Source organism: Anarhichas minor, unplaced genomic scaffold (assembly GCF_050575085.1).
Source record: "Anarhichas minor isolate MPS153535 unplaced genomic scaffold, ASM5057508v1 ptg000154l, whole genome shotgun sequence".
NCBI lineage: Eukaryota > Metazoa > Chordata > Actinopteri > Perciformes > Anarhichadidae > Anarhichas > Anarhichas minor.
Genome location: NW_027466600.1, coordinates 406,399 through 433,319, shown reverse-complemented (window position 1 = coordinate 433,319; position 26,921 = coordinate 406,399). Strand labels below are relative to the sequence as shown.

Genomic DNA, 26,921 nt, shown 5'->3' with positions numbered 1-26,921 from the left:
ATTTCCAATTAAAAATGTCGCTGTTTCCAGACTTGTCATTTTTCTTCAAATCTGCTTCCAGACTCCATCTTCTGTCTCCAACAGAAGCCGTTCCATTAAATCAGTTTCCCGCTTTCATCTTCTTAAAAATGAATTGTTCTCATCTGTGCTTGAATGAAATAAACATTTTGTCAGTAACCGACAACATGTGTTACATCTGTTTTAATCACCTAATGATATCATTCCATCTCCATTATTATATATTTTCTAGGTAACCATTAGAAATATTGTCCTGTGCTAAAACAAACAAATGTGTTTAGAAAATGTACTGTCGATTTAAAATCTCATTTTTAAAACTCACCAGTGTCCGTGTTGAACATGAAGCTCTTCTTCTCTCCTTTAAATGAAACGATATCTGTATTAAAGTCAGAATAAATCACATCAGTGGATCCTGCTTGACTTCTGGTTTGTTTCCTCTCGTCGTTGAGACTGAAGCAGCCGCCTCCTCCTCCTCCTCCTCGTAGAGGAGGATCAGTCGATGATTCAAGCAGCAGTAAGTCTGAGTGTATCTGAACCTCCACAAACTCCTCAGTATCTGACAGACTGAAGAGAGCTGCTCCATTTCACCAAGTCCTCTTTATTGTTTCTCTTCCTCCTCCGATCTGATGACCTCCATTACAGATTTGAACGTATATTTCATGTTTCATTGAACATCAAAAGCAGACATGAATAACGTGTTATTATTTTATTAATAACATGTCGTGGTTGAAGTGAGGAGGTGGCTCCCCCTGCTCGATGATTCCGTCAACTGGAGCTCATTTAATGTTGATGGAATATTTCCTGCTGGAGGATATTTCTAACTGTTCAGAGACATTGATGAGGAGTCTGTAGACATTGGCAGGCATTGTGTGTGGGAACATCTACTATCAAACACAATACATCAAAGGTGAGTATAATACAGCTGAACAAACACAAAGTGCGGGGCTGCAACGCAAACAGGATGGAGCAGTTCGTCAGGAATGTGTTGCAACCCTCAGGATCCCCGGCGTAACGTTCGGGCTCCCCCACCCGGGGCTCCGAGACCGCCGTAGATGCTGCTGGACCCATTCCCGACTAAACCGGAGCAAGTTGCGGCGAAGCAGCCACGTTGGCCGGAGCTGTGGCTGCCGTGAGTTGTCGTACCTGGTCTATCAACGTGGTGAGAACCTGGTTCTGATTCGCCAGGTCTTAGCGAACCTCGGCAGTGTTGGTGGCCTGTTACGGGTGTAGTTAGGACCCAGGAGCAGTACGACAAGACCAGGACTGGTATGATTTGAGTTCTTTATTTGCAATGCACGACAGGCAGAATATTCTCTGGAAGAATCAACGACAGGTTTCTCGGGGTCAAGGACAGAAGGGCTGAGTAAGTTACCAGGGCAGAGGCAAGGCGAGGTAGTCCGGGACAGGCAGGGTCGGCAACAGGGAATCAGTCCATGGGTGAGTGCGGGAAAGTTGAGCATGAAAGCAAAGAACAATCTGGCAGTAAGTGTGTCTGAGGCAGGGGTTTAAATAGTGAAGAGGCAGAGTGAGCAGGTGAGAGTGATGAGCTGATGAGGTGAGTGTGACTGGCAGGTGCACTGAATGAACTAATTAGGTGAGTGAAAGGTGGAAAAAGCTAGATAGAAGTGACAGAGCTGTGACAATCTGAGGTTTTTATTTATTTTTTAAAATTCATTATACTATATTGATCCCTTTAATTTAGCCTCTTAATCTCGGAGCCGATTTTTGGGTCTCTGAGCGAAAAAGCATAGCCCTACAAAACTGACCATAGTTCTGTAACTACAAGGTCGATTTTAATAATTTTTGTTGATATAATCAGATCACAACACCTGTGACATAGTTTAGATAGGTAATATTGTGTATATGTTGCTGGTTAATATCGTAAAATAAGACATTACACAGCTGAAATTGAAAATATTCAGATTCGCCTGGAAAAAATGCACTTTCATTGATAAAAGGTTATTGAAATAATGCAGCTAGCTCCCTAAAACTTTCCCAAGTCATAGTATAACTGATCAGTAGTTATTAAATAAAGGTTAAAGTGGAATAAAGTGGAATAAAGTGAAGAATAAGAGGCTTTAGTATAAAGCGGTCAAGCGAGGTCATCATTTTCGAACCAGCTGTTGCAGCTCTTACATTGTACTTTTATACACTATATAACTATATATTTCACTTTCTTTATCACTCATATGATTCAATACATCCAAATACAGATAATAGGAATCATATTCATATTCATAACATCATCAGAGCCAGTTTTGGCTGTCATCTGTAGGATTTTCTCAGTTCATGTGTGTGTATGTGGCTGGATCTCAGCCTATCCTCGGTCGATTTCAAAAAAATAACCCCTCCTTCGACGCGTCAGAGTCTCAGGAAGACCTGTGTCGAGTTTGGTGGTGATCGGCAAAAGTTTCAAGCAAGAAAGTTGCCAGAAGTGACGCGTGTACCCCGGCGGAAATTTCCGGTCGCAGGCAGTCTGACCACTCGCCCAAGCCTGCTTGACCGCTCTTATTCTGGAAACAAGTCGGAAGTCAACAGTATGCAGTTGGCAACAATGACTACAGCTTTGAAACGGGAATTCTGCGACGTTATTATCCATATTTTTCATAAAACTTGGGCACATACCTACGATTTTTTTCGGCGGAGGGCAGCACGAAGGTACGTTTGACCACTCACAACTGTCCAGTGTTCACACGGATCGGAAAACAGAAGTTAGTTACGTGTTTGGCCACGTGTGCTAATGCTAATAAATGCATTGCATGACTTGGTAGCCGCTAGCATGAGGGTACAAACATTGATTTGCGGTACTCATAACGCCGATTTCTGGCCAGGATTTGGTGCTTTTATGCCACGATTTTTTATGCTTATGTGAGTAGCCTAAAAACTGGGGTTCAGTGTATTGCTCAGTCGAGGATCGAACCGTTGACCTTGCGGTTACCAGACAACCCTCTTAACCCAGTGAGCCACGGTCGCCCCAAAAGTTTTCCCAGATTAGCTGCATTGTGCAGGAACTAGCTCGGACAGTCAAGTCTCCACCGGTTCCAGCACCTGCACTATCCTCTCCAGTCCTCATCCCGCCGGTCCGGGAATCCCCCGTGCCGTCTACGGATCCCTATGACGGAACGCTGGGGAAGTGCCGGGACTTTCTGTTTCTATGCCGACAGATATTTGACCCCAGCCTCAGACTTTTGCCTCGGACAGGTCCAACGTTTCCTACATGGTCGTCACGAGTACATTGAGTATTGATCTGCCTAATACCGTGTTTTATGTGTTTTATGGGCCAGCATCCTGTTCCCCGGAGCCCCGAGTCCGGTCCGCCTGAGCACCTGTGTCAGGAGCAAGTCCGGCCGTCCACCTGAGCACCTGTATCCGGAGCCCTTCTGCCCGTCCTCCAGAGCACCTGTGTCCGGAGCCTTCTGCGGCCCCGTGGCTGGTCAGATCCAGTCTTTTGGAGTGCAGGGAGCACTCCTGAGGACTTCTTCAACTCTGTGGTGGCATCAGCCATCTTTTGTAGAGTGGTCTGCTGGGGCAGCAGCATCTCGACAGCCGATAAGAAAGAGACTAAACAAACTCATCAAGAAGGCCAGCAGTGTGCTGGGTGTCCACTGGATATGGTGGAGGTGGTGGGAGACAGGAGGATGATGGCTAAGCTATCATCCCTGATGAACAACACCTCCAACCCCATGCAGGACACCCTGGCAGTTCTGTGCAGCTCCTTCAGCCACCGGCTGATTCACCCCCGGTGTGTGAAGGAGAGGTACCGCAGGTCCTTCCTTCATATACATATATATATATATATATACAGTATATATGTGTATGTATGTGTATATGTATATATATATATATATGTGTATATATATGTATATATGTGGTGTGTGAAGGAGAGGTACTGCAGGTCCTTCCTTCCCACTGCTGTCAGGCTGCACAACCAGCTGTGCTCCCAGTAGACCACACAACACTAGCACTAAACATCTGTGCAATATAAATACACCATACAATACGATTATTCTGTCTGTATATATAATATTTTTATATATATAATATTGTGGATTTTTACTTAGTTAATATTCTTTACTGTTTACTACTTATTTATAATACTTGTTTTGATACATTGTTTTTTACTATGTACCTTGTGTGCACTGTCCACTTTGCTGCTGTAACCCTGAAATGTCCCCACTGCGGGACTAATAAAGGATTATCTTATCTTGAAGACGAACTCTGGAGCCTTTCCAGGGAGAAGGTCTATGGTCATGGGGGGGTGTGGTGGAACATCAGGTTCTCCCTGTGGGTTCCACCACTGATGAGCTGAATGTGTGGCCTTACATATCAGCAGCAGTCCGTCCAGTGAGTTGGCCTCCTGCGTCCAGACGGAGTCTCTTGGCTAAATGCCCCAATAATCCATGAAGCTCTCATCTGCCCCGGAGTCCAGAGCTGGATGAGAGAGAGTCCTGAAGGATTAATGAGTTGGACGGGAGTGAGAGCGAGAGGAGTAATCTGAGGAAATAGTACAGAGGTCCGAGGGAAGCTCCAGTGGGGCCAAGAGGTCCTTGAGATAAGAAGGAACGATAACGTTCATCCAGAAAGCCTCCGCCAAGGACGGGAAACTACTACTGATACTTTAACTACATGAAGCTTATATTACTTGTGTACTTTTACTACTGATACATTACGCACAACATTCACACACACGCACACACCTTGTTTACAAAGAGGAAGAAGCTGATAGAGTGATGCCATTTCTGGAGGAGGTGTGAAGCTGTGAGAAGGAGCAAACAAAGAGGATTCACATCCAAACTTTATTAGCTGACTGATATTTACAGAATCAACATGAAAACTCAAACCAGGTGATAAACTTAGTAAAACTCTGTAGAGTCACGGATGAGGTATGAGAAAACAGACCAGTAAAAGAACTCCATGTGGTCCGACATGAGACACAATATATGTCTCATATATATGACATATATGACATAGGTATGAGACACAAAACATGAAGCGTCTCTTTTAGGTCATTTAGAGTCTTTGTGGTCATTTTAAGTTTCTGTGGCTGATTTGTATCTCTTTGTGGTTGTTTAGAGTCTCTTTGAGGTCGTTTTTAGTCTCTTTGTGGTTGTTTAGAGTCTCTTTGAGGTTGTTTAGAGTCTCTTTGTGGTTGTTTTTAGTCTCTTTGTGGTTGTTTAGAGTCTCTTTGTGGTTGTTTTTAGTCTCTTTGTGGTTGTTTAGAGTCTCTTTGAGGTCGTTTTTAGTCTCTTTGTGGTTGTGTAGAGTCTCTTTGAGATTGTTTAGAGTCTCTTTGTGGTTGTTTAGAGTCTCTTTGAGGTCGTTTTTAGTCTCTTTGTGGTCATGGTATAGTAAGTTACCAGGTTGTCATGGCAACACAGCTCTCAAAAAGGTCACTGTGGCGAGAGAGCCGCTGACTCAGTGAAACTAAACCATCAGTCAGTCACAGACGCTCATTGGTCCAGCAGCTTCGGACTGCTGTGTTGTAACTGTACATTTTTGGGTGAGGTAGGCGGAGCCGTCTAGCTATCCGTCAGAGGAACCGCAGATCTCGATTGGCTCTCCGGGAGCGGAATCGAATCTCAGACAGTTTGGAGTTGATGCCGGAGCCGATGACTCCTCTCTTGGCGAGAGGAAACCGAGCCAAGATGGCGTCTGAGAAACAGAGAGGAAGATGGTGAGAGAGGGAGGACAGACTCAAACATTGTGGGCCACATTGAGGACCTACTGAAGATGGCGTTGATCTTGTGTGGGTCCAGAGCGCTGCGCTGTGAGTGGGAGGCCGGCCGGCAGCTCCGCCCCCCTCGCAGGTTACTGTTCATCAGGGTGTTCATATCAAACACACCCAGCAGCAACGTCCGCGCCATCGCCGTCGGAGAATGCGCCTGATTGGCTGCTTGCCAAGAGCGAATGTCACAGAGAACACCGGAGCCCGGATACACCTCCACCTGGCTCACCTGGAACAGGTCGATGAGGCAACCACGAGTGGTTAATGAGGCGTTAGCAGACAAATGTAAAACCAGGTCAGTTCAAGGTGGTCTCACCTGCACGTTAGCGGTACACTGGCTCTCAGAGCAGCTCCTCCTCAGCTCCTCCATGTCGGTCTGGCTGCAGAGCGGCGCCTCCTCTCCCATGCGGGTTCCCAGGACCAGGTCCGGCACCTCCTCGTCCTCCGAGCCCAGCGGGCCCCAGGACTCCGACATGTCCCCACTTAGCTCCTCCTGGAGCTGCTGGACGGAGACCCGGGGGCTGAAGTCTCCGTCCTGATTGGTCGCCATGTGGTGCTGATGGGAGTATCCGGTGTAACTCTCACTCCTGCCTGTTGCCGTGGAGATGGAGTGATGACCGTTGACCTGGCCCAACGTCTGCCACATGGTGGACAGGAGTCCAGGGATTTCTATCAAATATCATCAAACCAGATGTTCAGTAACTCAGTCTGAACCTGAGTGGGCTCTGATTGGTCCCCAGTAAACAGGTGGACCAGACTCACCGTTGACCAGTGTGTTCTTCAGTCTCTGGTTCTCAGCCGTAAGCTCCGCCTTTTCTCTCTCCAACTCTCCAACCCGGGAACGCAGGAAGTAAAGCTCAGCGATCTGAGACAGCGTCAGGACCGACTCACCTGTCTCACCTGTCTCCACCTTCACCACCTGCAGGAGGAAGGGGGAGGGGTCTCAGGTTGGTGTTCGGTAATGAGGTACCAGCCTTAGATCAGGATAAAAAGAGCAGAGCAGGAGAGATTCCCAGTAAAGAGTGGGATTCTCCAGGTTAGAGACTGGATCATACTCATTTAACAAGAAAGAAAAGGCGATTCCCCAGTAGTAGACCCTTAGGGGTCTTATCCCCTCAGAGGTGGGGAAGAGAAGACCCTTCTGCTATATACACATATATACATATATACATATATGTTTATACACACACACACACCTATATATATATATATATATATATATATATATATATATATAGTGTGTGTATATAGGTGTGTGTATATATATATATATATATATATATATATATATATATATATATATATATAATAAGCTGTTTGGCATTGGCAGAGAAGATTTGGCAAATTTTTCATGGGCGCAACCCACATACTCATCCAATGCATGTTCCTTACAAATGGGGCACCGTTTGAAAGGTAAATAAACAGGCTTTCCAACGGTATAACATTTATTGCCAAGAAGCATCGTTACAACAGAGAAATAATCTACCAAACACTAATTTCCGAACTTTTTGTTCGATGTTTATATAGATATATACACATATATGTGTGAGTGTGATGCGTGTGAGTGTGTGATGTGTGTGAGTGTGCAACGTGTCCGTCATGTCTCCGGTGCTATCCCCGGTTCTCTGACCGTGCTGAGTCTCACCGTCGGACCTGTACCGTGAGTCCGCTGCGGGACGCTGCTGTCCGGACTACGCTCTATCCGGGTCCTTCGATCCGGGGCACAATGTTCCGATGTTTGTGGCTCCAGCCGCCGCAGAGAGAAACGCAAAGAAAAACGAAAAACAAGTTTATTAAAATTCATAAATATAATCCACTTCCGATGTCGATCTCTGACGTCATTTCCGCGCAACCGCGCTGTAGTTTATTTACTGGTTTGTAACGTTAATGTGCACGCAGTAGGACTACAATACCCAGAGTGTACCGTGGCTCGCAGAATCACAACACCAATGGCGACTGAAGGACGAAGTGACTGATGATAGGTGAGCTCTGTTCGGTTCTACTGAGTTCTACTGTGGTCTAGTGTGGTCTACTGAGTTCTAGTGAGGTCTAGTGAGTTCTACTGAGGTCTAGTGTGATCTAGTGAGTTCTACTGAGGTCCACTGACTTCTACTGTGGTCTAGTGAGTTCTACTGAGGTCTAGTGTGGTCGACTGAATTCTAGTGTGGTCTACTGAGGTCTAGTGTGGTCTACTGAATTCTAGTGAGTTCTACTGTGGGGCGACTGCGGCTAAGTGGATAGCAGGGCCGTCTTTCTATCAGAGGGTCGGTGGTTCAATCCCTGGCTCCGGCTCTGCTAGTCGCATGTCGATGTGTCCTTGAGCAAGACACTTAACCCAAAAATTGCTCCCGTAGTTGTGCCTACGGTGTAGAAATGTGATAGAATCTGAATTGTAAGTCGCTTTGGATAAAAGCGTCTGCTGAATGACTGTAATGTAATGTACTGAGGTCTACTGAGGTATACTGTAGTCTAGTGAGTTCTACTAAGTTCTACTGTTGTAGTAATATTACCTGTATGTCTCCAGTGTAATAAAAGTACCACTGTTATGTCTCCAGTGCAGTAAAAGTACCACTGTTATGTCTCCAGTGTAGTAAAGGTACCACTGTTATGTCTCCAGTGCAGTAAAAGTACCACTGTTATGTCTCCAGTGCAGTAAAAGTACCACTGTTATGTCTCCAGTGTATATCCGGTATAACCTGGGCCCCGGTGTGCCCGTGGAGCTCCAGGAGGAGGCGAGTGTGGCCGAGCTGAAGGAGCTCGTGGGGACTCAGCAGGGAGTCCGTCCGGAGCTCCTCAGGGTGCTGTTTGCTGGGAGGGAGCTGAGGAGCAGCTTCACACTACAGGTGAGGAGGAGCCACTGAGAGAGGAGACAAAGGAAGAGGAGTCCTCACCTCCTCTTTGTTACATTGTCATATTATCTTGTTCAATCTCTCCTCCTCTCCTCCTCTCCTTCTCCTCTCAGGGTTGTGACGTCCCGGAGCAGAGTACCGTCCATGTCGTCCTCCCTCTATCCGGTTCCTCCTCCACCCAGCTTCTCCTCCTGCAGGAGCGCCTGGTTCGAGGAGGGGAGGACGAGCCAGAGAGTCTGGCCAGGCTGGACCTCATATCCTCACGCCTCCCTTCCACCTCCTCCGGGCTGGCGGTGATCCTGGAGGGGAGTGATGGGGGAGGAGGGGAAGGAGCAGGAGGAAGAGCAGAGGAGGCAAGAGAGGAGGTGCAGGCTGCAAGTTTGAAAGGTCAGTTAAGGTGGCCACAGTGTCTGTACTCCTGCAGTATGTCAGTACTCCAGTAGTATTTTAGTACCTCGACAGTATGTCAGTACTCCAGTAGTATTTTAGTACCTCTACAGTATGTCAGTATTGCAGTAGTATTTCAGGAGTCCTGCAGTATGTAAATTCTCTAGTATTTCAGTACTCCTGCAGTATGTCAGTACTCCAGTAGTATGACAGTACTCCTGCAGTATGTCAGTACTCCAGTAGTATGTCAGTACTCCAGTAGTATGACATTACTCTATTATTATGTCAGTACTCTATTCGTATGTCAGTACTCCAGTAGTATGACAGTACTCCAGTAGTATGTCAGTACTCCAGTAGTATGACAGTACTCCAGTAGTATTTTAGTACTCCAGTAGTATGTCAGTACTCCAGTAGTATTTTAGTACTCCAGTAGTATGTCAGCACTCCAGTAGTATTTTAGTACTCTAGTAGTATGTCAGTACTCCAGTAGTAGTTTAGTACTCCAGTAGTATGTCAGTACTCCAGTAGTATGTCAGTACTCCAGTAATATGACAGTACTCCAGTAGTATGTCAGTACTCCAGTAGTAGTTTAGTACTCCAGTAGTATGTCAGTACTCCAGTAGTATGTCAGTACTCCAGTAGTATGACAGTACTCCAGTAGTATGTCAGTACTCCAGTAGTATGTCAGTACTCCAGTAGTATTTTAGTACTCCAGTAGTATGTCAGTACTCCAGTAGTATTTTAGTACTCCAGCGGTGTCAGTACTCCAGTAGTATGTCAGTACTCCAGTAGTATGTCAGTTTTCCAGTAAGTACTCCTGTCCGAGTCCCTTTATAAATCAGTAGTAGTACTCTGACTGTGTGTACTTGTGTGTACAGGTGTGCGTACCTGCAGTACTTTCTTTGTGTACTGTAAGAGCTGCAGGTCGATCCAACCAGGAAAGCTGAGAGTCTGTTGCAGCAGCTGTCGACAAACAACACTGACACTCAGCAGGGTGAGTCACTTTATATATAAATATATTAGTGCTGGGCAACGATTTGCAGTTTTCAAGGTGTATATTTAAATTGCATCTCTTACACACATGAAGATAAAGTTGTGAACACCGGCTGAATATCTATGATCAGAATCATTATAACTGTGTTATAACTGCTGCTGTGTAAAGGGAATACTGCTGCTAACAAGAACCTGATGTGTTTAAAGTGTTTAAACCAAATGTTATTGACCTTTTGTTCATATAGCAGTACTTTAAAATAAAAGTGCGCAATACACTACTTTAGAATTCATTATTGAACTTTGCCATAACAATGAGATTAATCGTGATTAAACATTGTAATCGTTGTCCAGCACTAGTATATATATATATATATATATATATAAGTTCCATTCAATAAATACATATACAGTATTATGTGTTTTTGTTTATATAAACACACTCCGGAGTACAGGTGTGTCAATGTGTGGTGATGATGGTGATGATGATGAAGGTGTCCTCTCTCTCAGGGTCCCTCCTGTTGGGACGACGTCCTCCTTCAAGGTCGTGTCCATGGCTTGTGTCAATCAGACGGTTGTCACGGCAACGAAGCGGTAAGGGGCCGTCAGAGTTCAGTTTCATCCAGCAGCATTCTGGGAGATGTAGTGTCTTCACTCTGTGTCTGTCTGTGTGTGTGTGTGTGTGTGTGTGTGTGCGTGTGTGTGTGTGTAGGAGTTCTACATGAAGTGTGCCTCCCATCCAACCTCAGAGGACGAAGTCTCTGTGGCCCTCGACCTCATTTTGACCAACAGAAGAGACGTCCCCTGTATCGCCTGCTGTGACATCACGTAACACACCGTAACACACCGTAACACACCGTAACACACATAATGTGAAAGAGAGAAAATAACCTTCTCTCTCCCTGTCTGTCTCTCTCTCTGTCTGTCTCTCTCTCTCTCTCTCTCTCTGTCTGTCTGTCTGTCTCTCTCTCTCTCTCACACCCTGTCTCTCTCCCTGTCTGTCTCTCTCTCTCTCACACCCTGTCTCTCTCCCTGTGTCTCTCTGCCTCCCTGCCTGTCTGTCTCTCAGGGACGTGGTCCTGGTCTTCCAGTGTTCAGAGCATCATGTGATCTGTCTGGACTGTTTCCATGTCTACTGTCAGACTCGTCTCAATGAGAGACAGTTTGTTTCTCACCCTGTGATTGGCTACTCGCTGCCGTGTGCTGGTGTGACATCATTTAATGTGTCATTGATACAATGAATCAATGTGTGTGAATATGATTCCATAATAAATAATAAAGTGATATTTTGTGTCCAGCCGGCTGCACCGACTCTCTCATTAAAGAGTTGCATCACTTCAGGATTCTAGGAGACGATCAGGTGAGTGTTTGCTGCTCGTCTCCTCCTCTCTTCCTCATGAGCATTAGAGTTATTCCCTTAATGATGACATCATTAGTTACCTTTGAGTCTAAACACATGATGTCACCGTGTCTCTCAGTATGGGCGGTACCAGCAGTACGGGGCGGAGGAGTGCCTGCTGATGATTGGAGGACTGATGTGTCCGTCACCCGGCTGTGGGGCGGGGCTTATCCCACCTGACAGCAGCAGGAAGGTGCTTTGTGACGGACAGCTCGGCTGTGGCTTCGTCTTCTGCAGAGACTGCAGGGAGGGGTTCCATGAGGGGGCGTGTCTCACTGAACAGGCCCCGCCCACAGCTGAAGCCTCTCAGGTGAGCTGACCAATCAGATGAGACTAAATATACTTTCAATATCTACGAAGGAAAAAAACCATCCGCTCAAAGCAAACCTATAAATACATGAACCAATAAAGACAGTTCTCCTCTTCCTCTTCCCCGCCTCTCCTCTTCTCTCCTCCTCAGGGTTTCCTGGTGGAAGAGGAGGCATCTCTCAGAGGGAGGTGGGATCAAGCCTCCCTGCTCCTCCTTCAGGAGTCGACTAAACGTTGTCCTCAGTGTCGTGTTGCTGTGGAGAGAGACGGTAACATCTCATACTATCAGTACTGTGTTGTAGTATTGTCTCATACTATCAGTACTGTATTGTAGTATTGTCTCACACTGTCAGTACTGTGTTGTAGTATTGTCTCACACTATCAGTACTGTGTTGTAGTATTGTCTCACACTATCAGTACTGTGTTGTAGTATTGTCTCACACTATCAGTACTGTGTTGTAGCATTGTCTCATACTATCAGTACTGTGTTGTAGTATTGTCTCACACTATCAGTACTGTATAGAAGTACTGTATTGTAGTATTGTCTCATCCTTTAAATACTGTATAGAAGTACTGTATTGTTACATCCTTTAACAACTGTATGGAAGTAGTGTATAGTAGTACTATCAGTACTGTATAGAAGTACCCCTCAGTACTGTACTGTAGTATCATCTCTCACTGATTGTCGCCCCCTACAGGCGGCTGTATGCACATGCAATGTCCTCTGTGCAGAGCCGAGTGGTGCTGGATCTGTGGAGTCTCCTGGAACCTGGACTGTATGGGGAACCACTGGTTCGGATGAAACCACGTAGGACATATATATATATATGTGTATATATATATACCACGTAGGACACAGCTGGGAATCAAACCGACTCTTCTTTTCGTTGTGTAACGTCTTATAGAACAGTGTTAATACCAGAAATATAAAGGTTTAACATTCTCTGTCTGTTTAATTAAAAATATGTATTTACTCAAATATTCATATCGGAGCGTTTTTTGGGGCCACAGCATAAAGTTTTGGATCTAAATATGAAATAAAACTATTTATATGTAAAAAATCAAACATCATGATGGGATCATTTCTTATCCACTTATATTAGAGATTATTTTATGTAATAATTCAGAATACAATGGAAGAATCTGATTGGCTCTTTGTGGCGGAACCAGTGATGATGACTTCCTGTTGGACTAAGAACAGCCCCACTCTTCCTCTGATTGCCCAGTTCTTGTGGCCTTGGTTACTTGAGTTGGTTTAGGTTAGAGGAGTGAGATTAGGGTTAAGTAAGAATGTCAAGGTAAAACCAATCAGGTCTGAGGAGGTCTCAGGAGGATCAAAAACCGAACTAGACCAGCGTGAGTCATGATGCATCTCAGTCATTCCAAAGGAGGTTGGTTTTATAAATTTAAAAGTTTATAATTTCGTTTGATGTCATTCAGTTTCTTTCTGTTTTATGAAAGAACTCTGTTTTGTTCAACCTGAGACCTGGACTTGGATCCTCCACCCACTGATAAGAAGAGCCATAAACCTGATAAACGTCACCGTCAGCTGACTTTATGGTTTTGTTTCGTGTCGCTGAAGCTCACAATTCAGACGGATCCAGATCAGCTCAGTCCTTCAGGATCACTCGGTGAAGACCAGGACCAGAGACAATTCCTAGCTTATTTTAGTTCTTCATCCAGGATCGAGACCAGTCTGGCAGGTTTCAGGAAGTCTATCTGGGTACAGGAAGTCCATCAAGTCCTCACAGTTCTGGCAGGTTTAAGAAAGTCCTGCAGGTCCATCAGTGTGGAAGTCTGGATTTCTGACCTGGTGGACGGAAGCTCAACAGAACCAGGATGAAGAGGGGGCCCCAGGCCGGTCTGACAGGTCTGACAGGTCTGCTGAATCCTGGACTGGAGGTGGAGATGACGGAAAGCATCAACACAATCCAGGTGAGTCTTCAGGTTTCTTTCTGTCTTCAGGTTCAGGTCTCTTTATGTCGTCAGATCTCTGTTCGTCTTCAGATCTCTGTGTGTCTTTGGGTCTCTGTTTGTATTCAGTTCTCTGTATGTCTTCAAGTTTCTGTGTGCCTTCAGGTTGAAGTCTGTTTGTTGGCAGTTGTCTTTAGGTGTCTGTCTTCAGGTCTTCATATGTCTTCAGGTCTCTGTTTGTCTTCAGGTCTCGGGGTGTCCTCAGGTGTCTATATGTCCTCAGGTCTCGGGGTGTCCTCAGGGGTCCAGGTCCTCAGTGTCAGCAGCAGTGAAGGCTGCAGCTCGCTGGGTGTCGTACTCCTGCCAACGCAGGAAGAAGAAAACTGAAAGGTGACACAGAGCCCATGTGCTTTTTTAGATGTAGATTAATTCAAATTTTAACATCAAGAATTAATGTTCAGGTGTTCAGCTGGAGATGAAGTACATAGGTCTGGCTGAGGATGATGAAGGTGATGAAGAGCAGAGAGATGAAACCGACACAACGAATAAAAGCCAACAGCTCAATAAACAACTACTGAATCACTTTAGACTACTGTCTGCTACCAACCATATGCCGAAGTACTATGGCTACATTGCAGACAGTGAAGGAAAGCCCACTGACATACAGAGACCCGTCTAAACGTGTTTCAAAGCCACACAGACCAAGGGAGGCAACACGTCAAACATGGCAAAGCACCTTTCAGTCAGACACCCCGAACTTTTCAAAGCAAATGTGATTATAAACATGAACACCCCCAAGCTCACCCATATACAGCTAACACGAGTAGCCTTAGCCTAGTTTGATGACAGGCCTATATGATCATGAGGTCACAATGCACACAGAAGTGTACGAAATGAAACACAATTGATGCAAAATGGCTACATGCTGGTGGAGCCTGAGGGTGGATCTTGAGCTAATTCTTTTTATTTTTAGTTAAGGAAAAATAATTATTCCATGAATTAAGATAAAATATGAAGTGAAAATATCAAACTCACTATGCAAGTAAATGAAGCATTGTTTATCCACCCACTCCCACAGACAGTCAGACAGATGCCAGCAGAGTCAGCAGCAACACAGAGACAGAGTTCCCTTCGGCTGTGTTTGAAAGCCAGCGGAAATATGAGAGAGGCTCAAATAAACATTAATATTAATGCCATTTGTTAAGTGTTCAAATAGCTGGGCAGGAACAAGCTGGTAACGGGAACCATACAGATGTTTTATATATTACTATTATAGATAAATATACCAGTATCGTATCGTATTTGTGGTATTGTATCGAATTCTGGTATCGTATCGTAAGTATCGAGTATCATGATACTTATGGCAAGTATCGTATCGAAGTCATAATTTTGGTATCGTCACAACCCTAGGTACAACTGACCAGGTAACACTGACCAGGTAACACTGACCAGGTAAAACTGACTAGGTAACACTGACTAGGTACAACTGACTAGGTAACACTGACCATGAAACACTGACCAGGTAACACTGACCAGGTAAAACTGACTAGGTAGAACTGACTAGGTAACACTGACTAGGTACAACTGACTAGGTAACACTGACCAGGTAAACTGACTAGGTAACACTGACCAGGTAACACTGACCAGGTAACACTGGCCAGGTAAAACTGACTAGGTAGAACTGACTAGGTAACACTGACCAGGTAAAACTGACTAGGTAACACTGACCAGGTAACACTGACCAGGTAAAACTGACCAGGTAACACTGACCATGAAACACTGAATAGGTAACACTGACTAGGTAACACTGACCAGGTAAAACTGACTAGGTAACACTGACCAGGTAACACTGACCAGGTAAAACTGACTAGGTAACATTGACTAGGTAACACTGACTAGGTACCAGCGACCCAGTTCACAGTTTGAATCTGTCAGTTTAAAACTCTCTTGTGAAGGAAAATCTGTATTCATCATGTGTTTTGCCTTTGTGTCTGTGTGTATTGTTGTGTCTTTGTTGTGTTTTTTCTTTGTGTCTCTGCATCTTTGTGTCTTTGTGTGTTTTATTGTGTCTTTGTGTGGTGTCTTTGAGTATTGTGTCTCTGTGTCTTTTGTCTTTGTGTGTCTTTGTGTGTTGTCTGTGTTGTGTGCATCTTGTGTGTTGTGTACAGGTGGACCTTGACTTTCTGGATGAAGTGATCTCAGAAGGAGCCGATCCAAACAGCTCAGACAGATATGGGCAGACCATCCTGCATGAGGTCTGTAGTTCTGAAGCAGCTACACAACAGAACAAACACTTAATGCATCTTAACACACAACAACAGTGATGCTTTTAAAACCATCTCTACAACATACTCACTGACATGTGGTTCATATGTTCACTATCACACACACTCACACTGGTGTGTTTAGATCTCTAGGGCCTGGAGCGTAGATGTGATGCGGTTCTTTCTGGACTGGGGATCAGACCTCCTCCGACCGGATCAGTTTGGAGTCACGGCCCTTCACGTGGCCTCGGCGCTGGACTACCAGGACATGGTTCAGTTCCTGCTGGACCGAAAAGGTCTGTGTGGACTAGTCCTGGTACCTGTACAAGGAAGAGAGTTCAACATACCCAGGATATCTTCTGGTTAAAGGGTCCTACTGGTCATCTGGTTTAACTAAACCAAACAACCAGATCCTCTAAACCAGGGGTCACCAACCTTTTTGAAACTACTGAGTAGTACGAAGGGCTACTTGTTTGATACAAACTTCCTGAATAACAAAGTTGCACAGATCACCTTTTAATAATAATAATAATATGTGTGAAGAGACTGTCTGATCACATGTCAATGTTAATTGACAATAATTATTAACAATGATTTCCACAACAGTGATGGTAGGAAACACAGATATTTAAACATGTATTTCTGTTAATCTGTTTCAACATTTGAAAGTCAGAGGTATCACATCTCTGATATTTTTGTATCATCACATGATCAGAGCCGGTTCATTTTGCACATAGCGCCTGCTGGTGAATGATGCAGTGGTAATGTAGACATTTTGGGAAGTCTGGGTCACCTTTACATTGTGCAATGAAGCCTGCATACCGGCCCGTCATCAGAATCAGAATCAGAATCAGATTTATTGGCCACTGCGCATACATGGAATTTGACTCCAGTTACACATTTGTGTCATGGCGGGAGCCCCGTCTGTTGTCACCGACACCAGCTTTTCTAATGGTACCTTTTTCTCCACGAAGAAACTAGTAAAAAGTCTCATCTATAGCCGAGGGGGGATCCAACCCTCCGAGGCGCACGAGCGTCTTCAGGCGCCCGCGTTCAAACCTCTAGTCTGGGTCTTTTCGGTCGGATTGCGTTGCCCCGCCTCCCACGAGTTGTTGCTCCGCGGCCTGTTCTGAGGACTGACGGACCTGACGACGGGGTGCGCTCGCGGCGCGCATCCAGCGCCAACGGGAAGCGCCCGCCATTCGGAACCTGAAAACCAAGTGCGGTGCGGCGGCCTCGTCCTGCCTCCGGGTACCCAACTCTCTTATGATAAGAGACATATTGTCATTTTTAAATCCTCATTAAAGCGTTTTTGATTAAAAAAGAACAGCATCTAACATTTTTTGATGGAGCTCCATGGGGACTAGTGCTATTTTTAGAACATGCCTTGCGGGCGACTCACGTGGTCCCTGCGGGCGATCAGATGATGATGATCAGTGTTGGCTACCTTTGCGAGTCTAACGGTTCTACTGGTTATCTGGTTTAACTAACCCTAACAGTCAGATCCTGATCAATAGGTGTGTGTCCTCAGCTGATCCAGAGAGCCGGACGTTCCTGGACCAGCAGACTCCTCTTCACTACGCTGCCAAGAACGATGCTGTAGGTTCCATCAGACTGCTGCTGCAGACTGGAGCCTCCATCAGCTCCACCGACTACAAAGACAGAACACCACTGCAGCTCGCCGCCAACCTGGGTACTACTGACATCACCGCTGACATCACCGCTGACATATTTATGGATATAACCACTGACATCACCACTGACATATTTACGGACATCACCACTGACATCACCGCTGTAATCTTAGTACAACAGGGTTATGAATAACACTATTACTAACATATTAACATGAATAACACTATTACTAACATATTAACATGAATAACACTATTACTAACATATTAACATGAATAACACTATTACTAACATATTAACATGAATAACACTATTACTAACATATTAACATGAATAACACTATTACTAACATATTAACATGAATAACACTATTAACATGAATAACACTATTAACATGAATAACACTATTACAGCATATTAACATGAATAACACTATTACAAGCATATTAACATGAATAACACTATTACAGTAGAAGAAAACCAGAAACCATTTTTATTGTCATATACATATACACGAAATTTGTCTTTGCATTTGACCCATCCCTGTATATAGGGAGCAGTGGGCTGCCAATGACAGGCACCTATTATCTTGGCGGATAGACAGGGAAATTAGGGAGTCTAAGCTGTCTGTCTCCTCTCTCGTCGCTAGCTCATCCCTGATATTCTCAGCTAACCCGTAGATAAAAACACTGCAAGGAAATCTCCTCCCACCCACTCTCTGTAGCTAGGATTCTAAAATCCACCGCATATTCTGCGACTGTTCCGGCGCCCTGACGAAGGGAGAGGAGTCTGCTGGCTGCTGCTCTACCCTGAACGGGATGGTCAAAAACCTCTCATTTCTGCTACAAATACAGTGTATAAATTACAGATTGGGGACTCCCTCTCCCATAACGCGGTGGCCCACTGGGCAGCTTTACCCGTAAGTAAACTGGTGATAAAGGCAATACGTGACATATCAGGGGCGTAGGTGGCTGGCTGCTGCTGGAATACCAGGGAACATTGCAGGAGGAACCGCCCACAGGCTCCCAGATCTCCGGCGTAGCGCTCCGGCGTCGGAATGAACGGCTCACAGGCACGCGGAGCTGGAAAGGGGGGAGCCAAGGGGGCTGGGGGTGGCACAGGTGGATCTGCCGTGGGAGCAGCGGAAACGCCGGGGGCAGAGAGGTGAGTCGTGACCCGATCCATGTGGCCGCTGAGTTGAGACACGCTGGTGGAAAGGGCTCGTAGAGTCTCCCTTACTTCCCGGAGAGTTGTCTCATGCTGGCCGATCAGGGTGCCCTGGGAGGCCAGTGCTTGGTGGAGGAAGTTCGGGTCCGCTGGGTCCATGGTGGCCAGATTGTTCTGTTATGGTCGGTTTATCCTGGACCCAAACACCGGGACAGCAGAGTAGGTGAAAAAAGGGTTTTATTTGGCTTGTCTGTGGAGCCGGTGGAACATGCAGGTGAAGCATGCAGGTGGAGCAGCGAGGCGGTGTGTGCGGCGGCGTCTGGGCGACGAAGTGGCACGGGACTCGCTGAGGCAGAGGGAAAACACAAGTTAGTTAAAAACATCAAAAAGGCTAACTTTCCCAAAGAGAAGATTTAAACTCAAAGAGGCCGAGGTGTAGCTACCACTGAGTTGAAGGAACAATCTGGCGATGAGACTGCAGGAAGCCGGGGTATTTAAGCTGAAGGTGATGATGGTGTAATTGTTGTCAGGTGAGGAGATGAGCCCAGGTGCCGGATGATTGCAGCCGCACTCAAACCACACACACACACACAGACAGACAGACAACAGAGGGGAGACAAGCTGAGGTCACAGCTGAGCCGTGACAGCTTTTTTTTCAGGCGAACCTGAATATTTTCAATTTGAGCTGTGTAATATCTTCATGCACTATATTAACCAGCAACATATACACAATATTTACCCATCTGAAGAATCTCACAAGTGTTATCTGATTATAGCATCAAAAATTATTAAAATAGACCTTGTAGTTACAGAATTGTGGTCTCTTTAGTATGGGTATGCCATTTTCGAGCAGAGGCCTACAAATAGGGCTAGAGTTTAAAAGGTTGGGGTGTTTTTTATAGCAGATCTAAACTCAAATAGAGAATACTCAAAGATCTTTTTAGATGAATCTTCCCTGTGTGCCCGTAACCCCTGTGACTTCCGCAAGGAAGCCACGTCCCCACCAACACCTCACCCTTAATGTTAGTACTTGATTAATGGACTCATTGATTAATGGACTCTCTGGATTAATGAACTCCTGGTTGATGGACGAATCATCTCTCTCCAGGTTCTTCCTCAGTTCCCAGCATGCAGTCTGTCTCCGGCCTGCTGTACAGTCTGTACCGCATCACTCTGGTGGACGAGTACGAGTACGCTGCCATGTCAACGGTGGACGGTGTCATGGCTCCTCTGCTCTGTGGGACGTTTCTGGCTGCGTCCTCCATCCTGTGTGTCAACCTGCTGATAGCCCTGCTCACTGACACCTTCCAGAGGTCAGTGGTATCACCTGTCTGTCTTCAGATGGTCTGTTTTCACCTGTCTGTCCTCACCTGGTCTGTGTGTGTTTGTGTGTGTGTGTGTGTGTGTGTGTGTGTGTGTAGAGTACATGATAACTCTCAGGCTAACGCTGTGATGCAACAGGCCGCCGTCATCCTGCAGGTTGAAGAATCCATGCCCCTCCTCCGCCGTTTCTATGACAACCAGTACATCTCCAACCACTGCGCACCGCTGGCCGACGCCCACAACGATGACATCACGACAAACTCCCGTTACCATGGCGAGATGGGCCGCATCACTGCGCAGATCAAAGTTTGTGTCTGAAGAACAAATGTTATTATTGAGATTAAAGTTCAGGAAGTAAAGTGTGTGTGTCTGTGTATGTGTGTGTGTGTGTGTGTGTGTGTGTGTGTGTGTGTGTGGGATGTGTGTGTCTGTGTGTGTGTCTGTGTGTGTGTGTGTGTGTGTGTGTCCTCTAGGAGACCCTGGATCAGTTTGTGGTCCTGCAGAGAGACAAGGAGACAGTTGGAGGTTCTGGGTGAGTTTCTTCATGTTCAGACTCCTAACTTAACTTTATATAGAGAAAACTTTTCAAATCAACATTTTTTCTTTTCCCCTACCAGAGTCCACACGAACCAGGACCAGGACCAGGACCAGGACCAGAACAAGAACCAGAACCAGGACAGGAACCAAGAGCTTCAGGACCAGAACCTGCAGAACCAGGAGCTCCAGGTTATCCGAGCAGAGCTGAAGCAGCTCCGGACTCTGGTCCAGCAGCTGGTTGAGAACAAGACTGAAGAAACTACATCTCAGAGGTACATATTGTACTTTATACTGTACTACATCTCAGAGGTACATATAGTACTTTATACTGTACTACATCTCAGAGGTACATATAGTACTTTATACTGTACTACATCTCAGAGGTAAATGTACTTTATACTGTACTACATCTCAGAGGTACATATAGTACTTTATACTGTACTACATCTCAGAGGTACATATAGTACTTTATACTGTACTACATCTCAGAGGTACATATTGTACTTTATATTCATTTACATTTATTTTACAGCTTTAGTTATTTTAAAGATTTTGAATCAACGAATAAATTGTTTTATTTTAGATTTTATGAATTCACTAAAATAAGATACACCTTTGTGATGAACACGTTGATGAATCAATAATATAATAATATAATATATTGTATATCCAGTTATGGGTTAGGGTTAGCTATGTTTGCTTCTTGCTGTGGATGAAGATCAATTCTGCATTAATGAGTTCTTTACTTTTAGTGCTTTAAGTACATTTTGTTGCTAATACTGTTGTACTTTTACTTCAGTGACATTTTGAATGCAGGACTTTTAATTGTCACAGAGTACTTCTACACTGTGGTATTACTACTTAGTACTTGAAGTCAGTGTCAGAGAGTTCAGGCTGAGCTAACTCAGAGTTCAGGGTTAGTTAACTCCAGTGATGGGCCGTGCATTTTATACCTGGGCCTTCTGTCCTTCTACACTTGAGCCAGCTCCTAATAACCTCATTATGACGTGCAAGCTACGGTTATTATTTGTTTCTATGGTGTAACATCACGTATTCGTATTAAACCGTTCAGTACGAGGCTTACGAACCGAACAATACGTTTGAATAATACTAGTGCATTTGGAAAATGCAGAAGCTTAAATTGTGGGAAATATTTCGGTGGACTGCGCTCACGTAACGGATAACAGACTGTGTGACGTGACCTTTTGAACCTGGAACAATAACAAAAAACAGCTGAGGCCCCGTACTTCAGGGAGGCTAAGCTAATCTAGTTTAGCGGGGAAACAACTGCGGCACACAATCTACGAACTCTCCCCACAGCGTTTAGTTGTTCCTACTGATTCAAACAGGGCTAAAGCAATCGCCACATAATCCCCATTTCTACAGACCATCATGCTTGCTTTGTAAAAAGAAAACAACAGCCCGAACGGATTCAATTGTCCGGACAATAACCCCGCGCATGACGGGATGCTTCGTAATTAATGGATAATGCATATAGTCCAAATCTAGATAATTAACACAATGACAAGAACAAACTCACAAGAACCAGTCACATATATTCATATGACAACAGAGCAACACATCAATCCAGCAACACTGCAGCACTAGAGCACGAGCCATTCATATTCTTCATAAAAACAACACGACAGACAAATGAACGCAGTAGTAACACTACTGCAGATGTAAAACAACTAAAGCAGTTCACTTACCAAAGCTGCCTTCACTTAAAGACAAAGTCCATCCTCCTTTCTTTGTTAACAAAGTCAGTAACTCACAAATCCGTTGAACATCTGCTAGCTAGCCTTCTGTTTGACAAAAGTCACGCTGGCCCACTGACCAATCACGGCGCAGTTAATGCTGACGTACTCAGCAGGCTACCTGGGTACCACTGACACGTCAAAGAATACGGCCAACATGTCAAACTAAAGATCTGATTGGTTGAACACTATGACAATCAACAATATCGTCCTCATTCACTTAAACTGCACATGGATTCACTTGTGAGTCTGCAGGCCTCGGGCCTCTCTTCTTACCTAGAGACACAGAGGTGAGATCTGATTGGATAAAAGCTCTACTTAAAACAAGCTGCACTGGAAGCAGAGTGTAACAGGTTCTCTGCTACCCGGTGGGTCTGGTGAGCACAAGGATGCCAGCACACGGTTGAATGACGGTTTCAAATGTTCTTTATTGTCATATAATCTGACTGGCTTGGCCGTGTGCTCTCCTGCCTTGCCTCCGAGCACACGCCGCGGGAGTTTGCAGTGATCTCCCGTCCTGTCCGTCCCGGTGTATCACTGTCCCTCGTCCCGAGCTGTTTCTCTCGCCTCCGTCGCTACTGTTGATTAAATACAGCCGAGAGTGAGACAATCAGGATCAGTTTCAGCTGCGCCTAATTAAGTCTCTTCCCGGCACCGTTCCCTGAACCACTCCCACACTCCGTCCCCTCCACAGCTGAGCCACCCACGCCCGCCACCACACAGAGCAACTGAGGAAGACAGTAGCTGTGCAATGAGAAAATAAGATAATGGGAGAAAAAAATGCTAATACACGTAGTGTATTTGTGAAAAATTATAAAATTATAAAATAGCTCTAACTTTGTGATTCTGTTTAGGCCAGCAGAGAAGGGTTAGCTGGCCCTGACGGCCCACCACTGGTTAACTCAGAGTTCAGGGTTAGTTGACTCAGAGTTCATTACATTACAGTCATTTAGCAGACGCTTTTATCCAAAGCGACTTACAATAAGTGTATTCAACATAGGTATTCAAGAGAACTACTAGTCACCAGAAGTCATAAGTGCATCTCCTTTTTTAAACAAGCATCTAAGAGCATAAACCAGAGCAGAAGTACAGTGCAGAAACAAACTAGTATGAATACAGTAAGTGGTGAGTGGAAGGCTCGGGGTAGTACTTCTTGAAGAGGTGAGTCTTCAGCCAGATGAAAGATGGGCAGCGACTCTGCTGTCCTGACGTCAGTGGGGAGTTCATTCCACCACTATGGGGCCAGGACAGAAAACAGCCGTGACCGGGTCTCAGGGACGGGGCAACCAATGGCCCCGAGGCAGCAGAGCGAAGTGGTCGGGCAGGGGTGTAGGGCTTGACCGTGGCCTGGAGATAGGAAGGAGCTGTTCCTTTCACTGCCCTGTAGGCTAGCACCAGAGTCTTAAACTGGATGCGAGCTCTTACAGGGAGCCAGTGTAGAGAACGGAGAAGGGAAGTTGTGTGGGAGAACTTGGGGCGATTGAACACCAGACGAGCTGCAGCTTTCTGGACAAGCTCCAGAGGTCTGATGGCCGACGCCGGGGCTCCGGCAAGTAAGTTGCAGTAGTCCAGGCGGGAGATGCCTGGATGAGCACCTGCACCGTCTCATCAGTGAGGAAGGGACGAATCCTCCTGATGTTGTAGAGCAGGAATCTGTAGGAGCGTGTAACCGATGCAATGTTTGCTGAGAACGACAGTTGGTCGTCCAGGGTCACACCCAGGTTCCTTGCAGTCCGAGTTGGCGTCACCACGGTATCATCAATGGTGATGGTCAGGTCTCGGTGCGGGCAACCCTTCCCCGGGAGGAACAGTAGCTCGGTTTTGTTCAGGTTGAGCTTGAGGTGGTGTGTCGCCATCCACTTCGAGATGTCAGCCAAGCACGCAGCGATGCGTGCCTCCACTTGAGTGTCACCGGGGGGAAATGACAAGACCAGATGTGCGTCATCGGCATAACAATGGCAAGAGAAGTCATGTGAGCGAATAACAGAACCCAGAAATGTTGTGTAGAGCGAGAAGAGAAGGGGGCCCAGGACTGAACCTTGTGGAACCCCCATAGTCAGCATGCGTGGTTCCGACACGGCCTCCCTCCATGGGTAGGATCGACCTGTCAGGTAGTGTCACGAATTCCCCTTCATATTAGTTTGTTTTCATCCTGTCTGCTTGTTTAATTAACTCTCCTGTCATTTCAGATCCTACAACTCACACCCGATCATCTCTCATTCCCCTCACCTGGTCCTCCACACCCATCTCACCTGCAGCCCATTCCCTCATTAGCCCTCACTCTTTAGGTCCCCCCACTTGCACTTGTTCCCTGCCAGATTGTCTTGCGTGTTATTGCCAAGTTCTCCAGCGTATCTTTATATTGTTCCTGATCTGCCTGTTCCGACCCTGTCTGCCTGTTTTTGACCTTGGATTTTTGCCTGCCCCTTATTGGATTTGTTCGCCTGTTTGACTGACCTCCCGGTTTTGACCCTGCCTGAACTCAAGTAAAAGAACTAAACTTGTATTTTGTCTCCGAGTTTTGCTTTTGGGTTCAAGTATCTGTAATCCTTACAGGTAGAATGCAAACAGAGAGAGTGCAGAGCCTGAGACGTCCATCCCCTCGAGGGTGGAGAGGAGGATCTGGTGGTTCACCGTGTCAAACGCTGCAGACAGGTCCAGGAGAATCAGGACAGAGGAGAGAGAGTTCGCTCTCGCGGCGTGAAGCGACTCCGTCACCGCAAGGAGGGCTGACTCAGTCGAGTGACCCACTATGAACCCAGACTGGTGGGGGTCCAAGAGGCTGTTCTGATGGAGATAGGAAGACAGTTATTTAAAGACAGCACGTTCAAGTGTTTTGGAAAGAAAGGGTAGAAGAGAAACCGGTCTGAAGTTCTTGACATCAGAGGGGTCAAGTGATGGTTTCTTCAGAAGGGGGGTGACTCTGGCAGTCTTGAAAGCTGTGGGAAAGCATCCTGAGACGAGGGATGTGTTGATGAGGTGGGTGAGGAAAGGAAGGAGTTCAGTCGCAATAGACTGAAGAAGAGGGGAGGGGATCGGGTCAAGGGAGCACGTGGTGGGGCGGTTAGATGTAACAAGATTGAGGACCTCGTTAGGGGAGAGGGGAGCCAGATAGGGTAAGATGGGGCATGGAGAGGGGAGGGAGAGCTGAGGGGGAAGAGCTGGAGAGGGTAGAGAGGGAGAGGGTGGACAGGGACACTGAGAGAGTGAGAGAGAGGATGGACAGGGACCGGGGGGCTGAGAGAAGGACCTGATATCGTTTACCTTCTTGTCAAAGAAGTTGGCGAAATCGTCAGGGAAAAGGGAGGAAGTAGGAGGAGGGGGTGGGGTTGGAGGATTGAAGAGAAAGTTTCGAAGAGATTTTTAGGATTGGAAGCAGAGGTTAAGATTTTAGAGCGGAAGAACTCAGCTTTAGCAGTAGATAGAGAGGAGGAACAAGTGGAAAGAAGTGATCGGAAATTAAGAAGGTCCTCCGGGAGTTTGCCTTCTCCATTTACGCTCAGCCTCTCTTAGGCTCCATCTATCAGTACGCACTGAGTCAGACAGCCACGGGGCAGGTGGAGTTGGCTGTGCAGGCCTGGAGGTGAAGGGACAGAGGTTGTCCAAAGAAGAGGAAAGGGTGGAGAGGAGAAGATCAGTAGCAGTATCAGGGGATAGGAGAGAGAAGGATTCAGGGTCAGGGAGGACAGAGGTAACAGAAGAGGAAAGATCAGCGGGGAGAGGGAGTGGAGATGACTACGGGTAGAAACCATGTGGGTAGGTGGAGGAAGTACTGGGGGAGAGGAGAGGGAGTAGTACATGAAATAGTGGTCAGAGAGCTGGAGGGGAGTGACAGAGAGGTTAGCAGTAGAACAGTGTCTAGTGAAGATAAGATCCAGCTGGTTGCCTTGTGGGTCGGAGGAGAAGAGGAGCGGTAAAGGTCGAAGGAGGAGAGGAAGGAAAGAAGAGGTTCTAACTTATTAGTCTGGATGTTAAAGTCTCCGAGCAGGATGAGTGCTGATCCATCGTCCTGGAAGTGCGAGACTAATGTGTCGAGATCTTCCAAGAACTCACCAAGAGGGCCTGGTGGGCGATACACAACAGCAATAGTGAGTTTGACTGGGTAAGTGACAGTAACGGCATGAAATTTGAAAGAGGACGGGGAGAACTGTGGAACAGAGACAAGAGAGTATTTCCATTTTGGGGAGATTAGCAGGCCAGTACCACCACCTCGCCTCGCAGCTCTGGGAGTGTGAGAGACAGAGTACATGTCTGACAGAGCTGTGGGTGTGATGGTGTTTTCTGTTGTGATCCAGGTCTCAGTTAGAGCAAGAAAGTTGAGGGAGAGCAAGGATGCGTAGCCTGAGATGAACTCAGCTTTCGGCACTGCCGACTGGCAATTCCAAAGCCCCCCCGCCACCACTTGCTCGCCATGAGCTGAGAGAGTAGGATAGATGAGGTTAGTGGGGTCACGGGACCTGGGAGCTACCTACTGATTGCTCATTGTCTGCCAGGAGTGCAAGCCACTCCCCTGGCACATAACAGGGCAATTGGCCGAGTGAAACTAAATCACACCTCCCTTACACAGACAGAAACTGCAAAAGCAATAACACTGAAGCAGCCTATAGGTACAGCTAAGCTACTCATAAAAGCAAGAACAATATACTT

The 26,921-nt window shown here is 46.1% G+C and overlaps 2 protein-coding genes and 1 long non-coding RNA gene across 3 annotated transcripts; 1 reads left to right on the top strand and 2 right to left on the bottom strand.

The window, feature by feature from the left end:
* Window positions 1-4,800: 4,800 nt before the first annotated feature.
* On the bottom strand, window positions 4,801-7,578 carry LOC142943704 (uncharacterized). Its single transcript, XM_076085367.1, has 5 exons — window positions 7,389-7,578; window positions 6,506-6,662; window positions 6,060-6,412; window positions 5,744-5,972; window positions 4,801-5,670 (listed from the first exon to the last, which is right to left on the bottom strand). The coding sequence occupies exons 1-5, from the start codon at window positions 7,545-7,547 to the stop codon at window positions 5,549-5,551; spliced, it is 1,020 nt and encodes a 339-aa protein (XP_075941482.1). The 5' UTR covers window positions 7,548-7,578; the 3' UTR covers window positions 4,801-5,548.
* A 2-nt stretch (window positions 7,579-7,580) lies between these two features.
* Window positions 7,581-12,743, top strand: prkn (parkin RBR E3 ubiquitin protein ligase). The gene is made up of 11 exons (XM_076085366.1): window positions 7,581-7,725; window positions 8,423-8,586; window positions 8,706-8,979; window positions 9,858-9,973; window positions 10,480-10,563; window positions 10,682-10,797; window positions 11,039-11,175; window positions 11,268-11,329; window positions 11,448-11,678; window positions 11,829-11,946; window positions 12,376-12,743. The coding sequence occupies exons 1-11, from the start codon at window positions 7,719-7,721 to the stop codon at window positions 12,477-12,479; spliced, it is 1,413 nt and encodes a 470-aa protein (XP_075941481.1). The 5' UTR covers window positions 7,581-7,718; the 3' UTR covers window positions 12,480-12,743.
* A 5,217-nt stretch (window positions 12,744-17,960) lies between these two features.
* On the bottom strand, window positions 17,961-20,455 carry LOC142943709 (uncharacterized). The gene is made up of 2 exons (XR_012952130.1): window positions 19,101-20,455; window positions 17,961-19,003 (listed from the first exon to the last, which is right to left on the bottom strand). It is a non-coding gene; the product is annotated as an uncharacterized LOC142943709 (long non-coding RNA).
* Window positions 20,456-26,921: the final 6,466 nt, after the last annotated feature.

Coding starts and splice junctions, on each gene's coding strand:
- LOC142943704 (XM_076085367.1), bottom strand. CDS start 7,547: ATGAATTTTAATAAACTTGTTTTTCGTTTTTCTTTGCGTTTCTCTCTG. Junction 6,663..7,388: donor CTCACGGTACAGGTCCGACG/GTGAGACTCAGC, acceptor TTCCTCCTGCAG/GTGGTGAAGGTGGAGACAGG. Junction 6,413..6,505: donor GAAGAACACACTGGTCAACG/GTGAGTCTGGTC, acceptor GATATTTGATAG/AAATCCCTGGACTCCTGTCC.
- prkn (XM_076085366.1), top strand. Junction 8,980..9,857: donor GCAGGCTGCAAGTTTGAAAG/GTCAGTTAAGGT, acceptor TTGTGTGTACAG/GTGTGCGTACCTGCAGTACT. Junction 11,330..11,447: donor GGATTCTAGGAGACGATCAG/GTGAGTGTTTGC, acceptor CGTGTCTCTCAG/TATGGGCGGTACCAGCAGTA.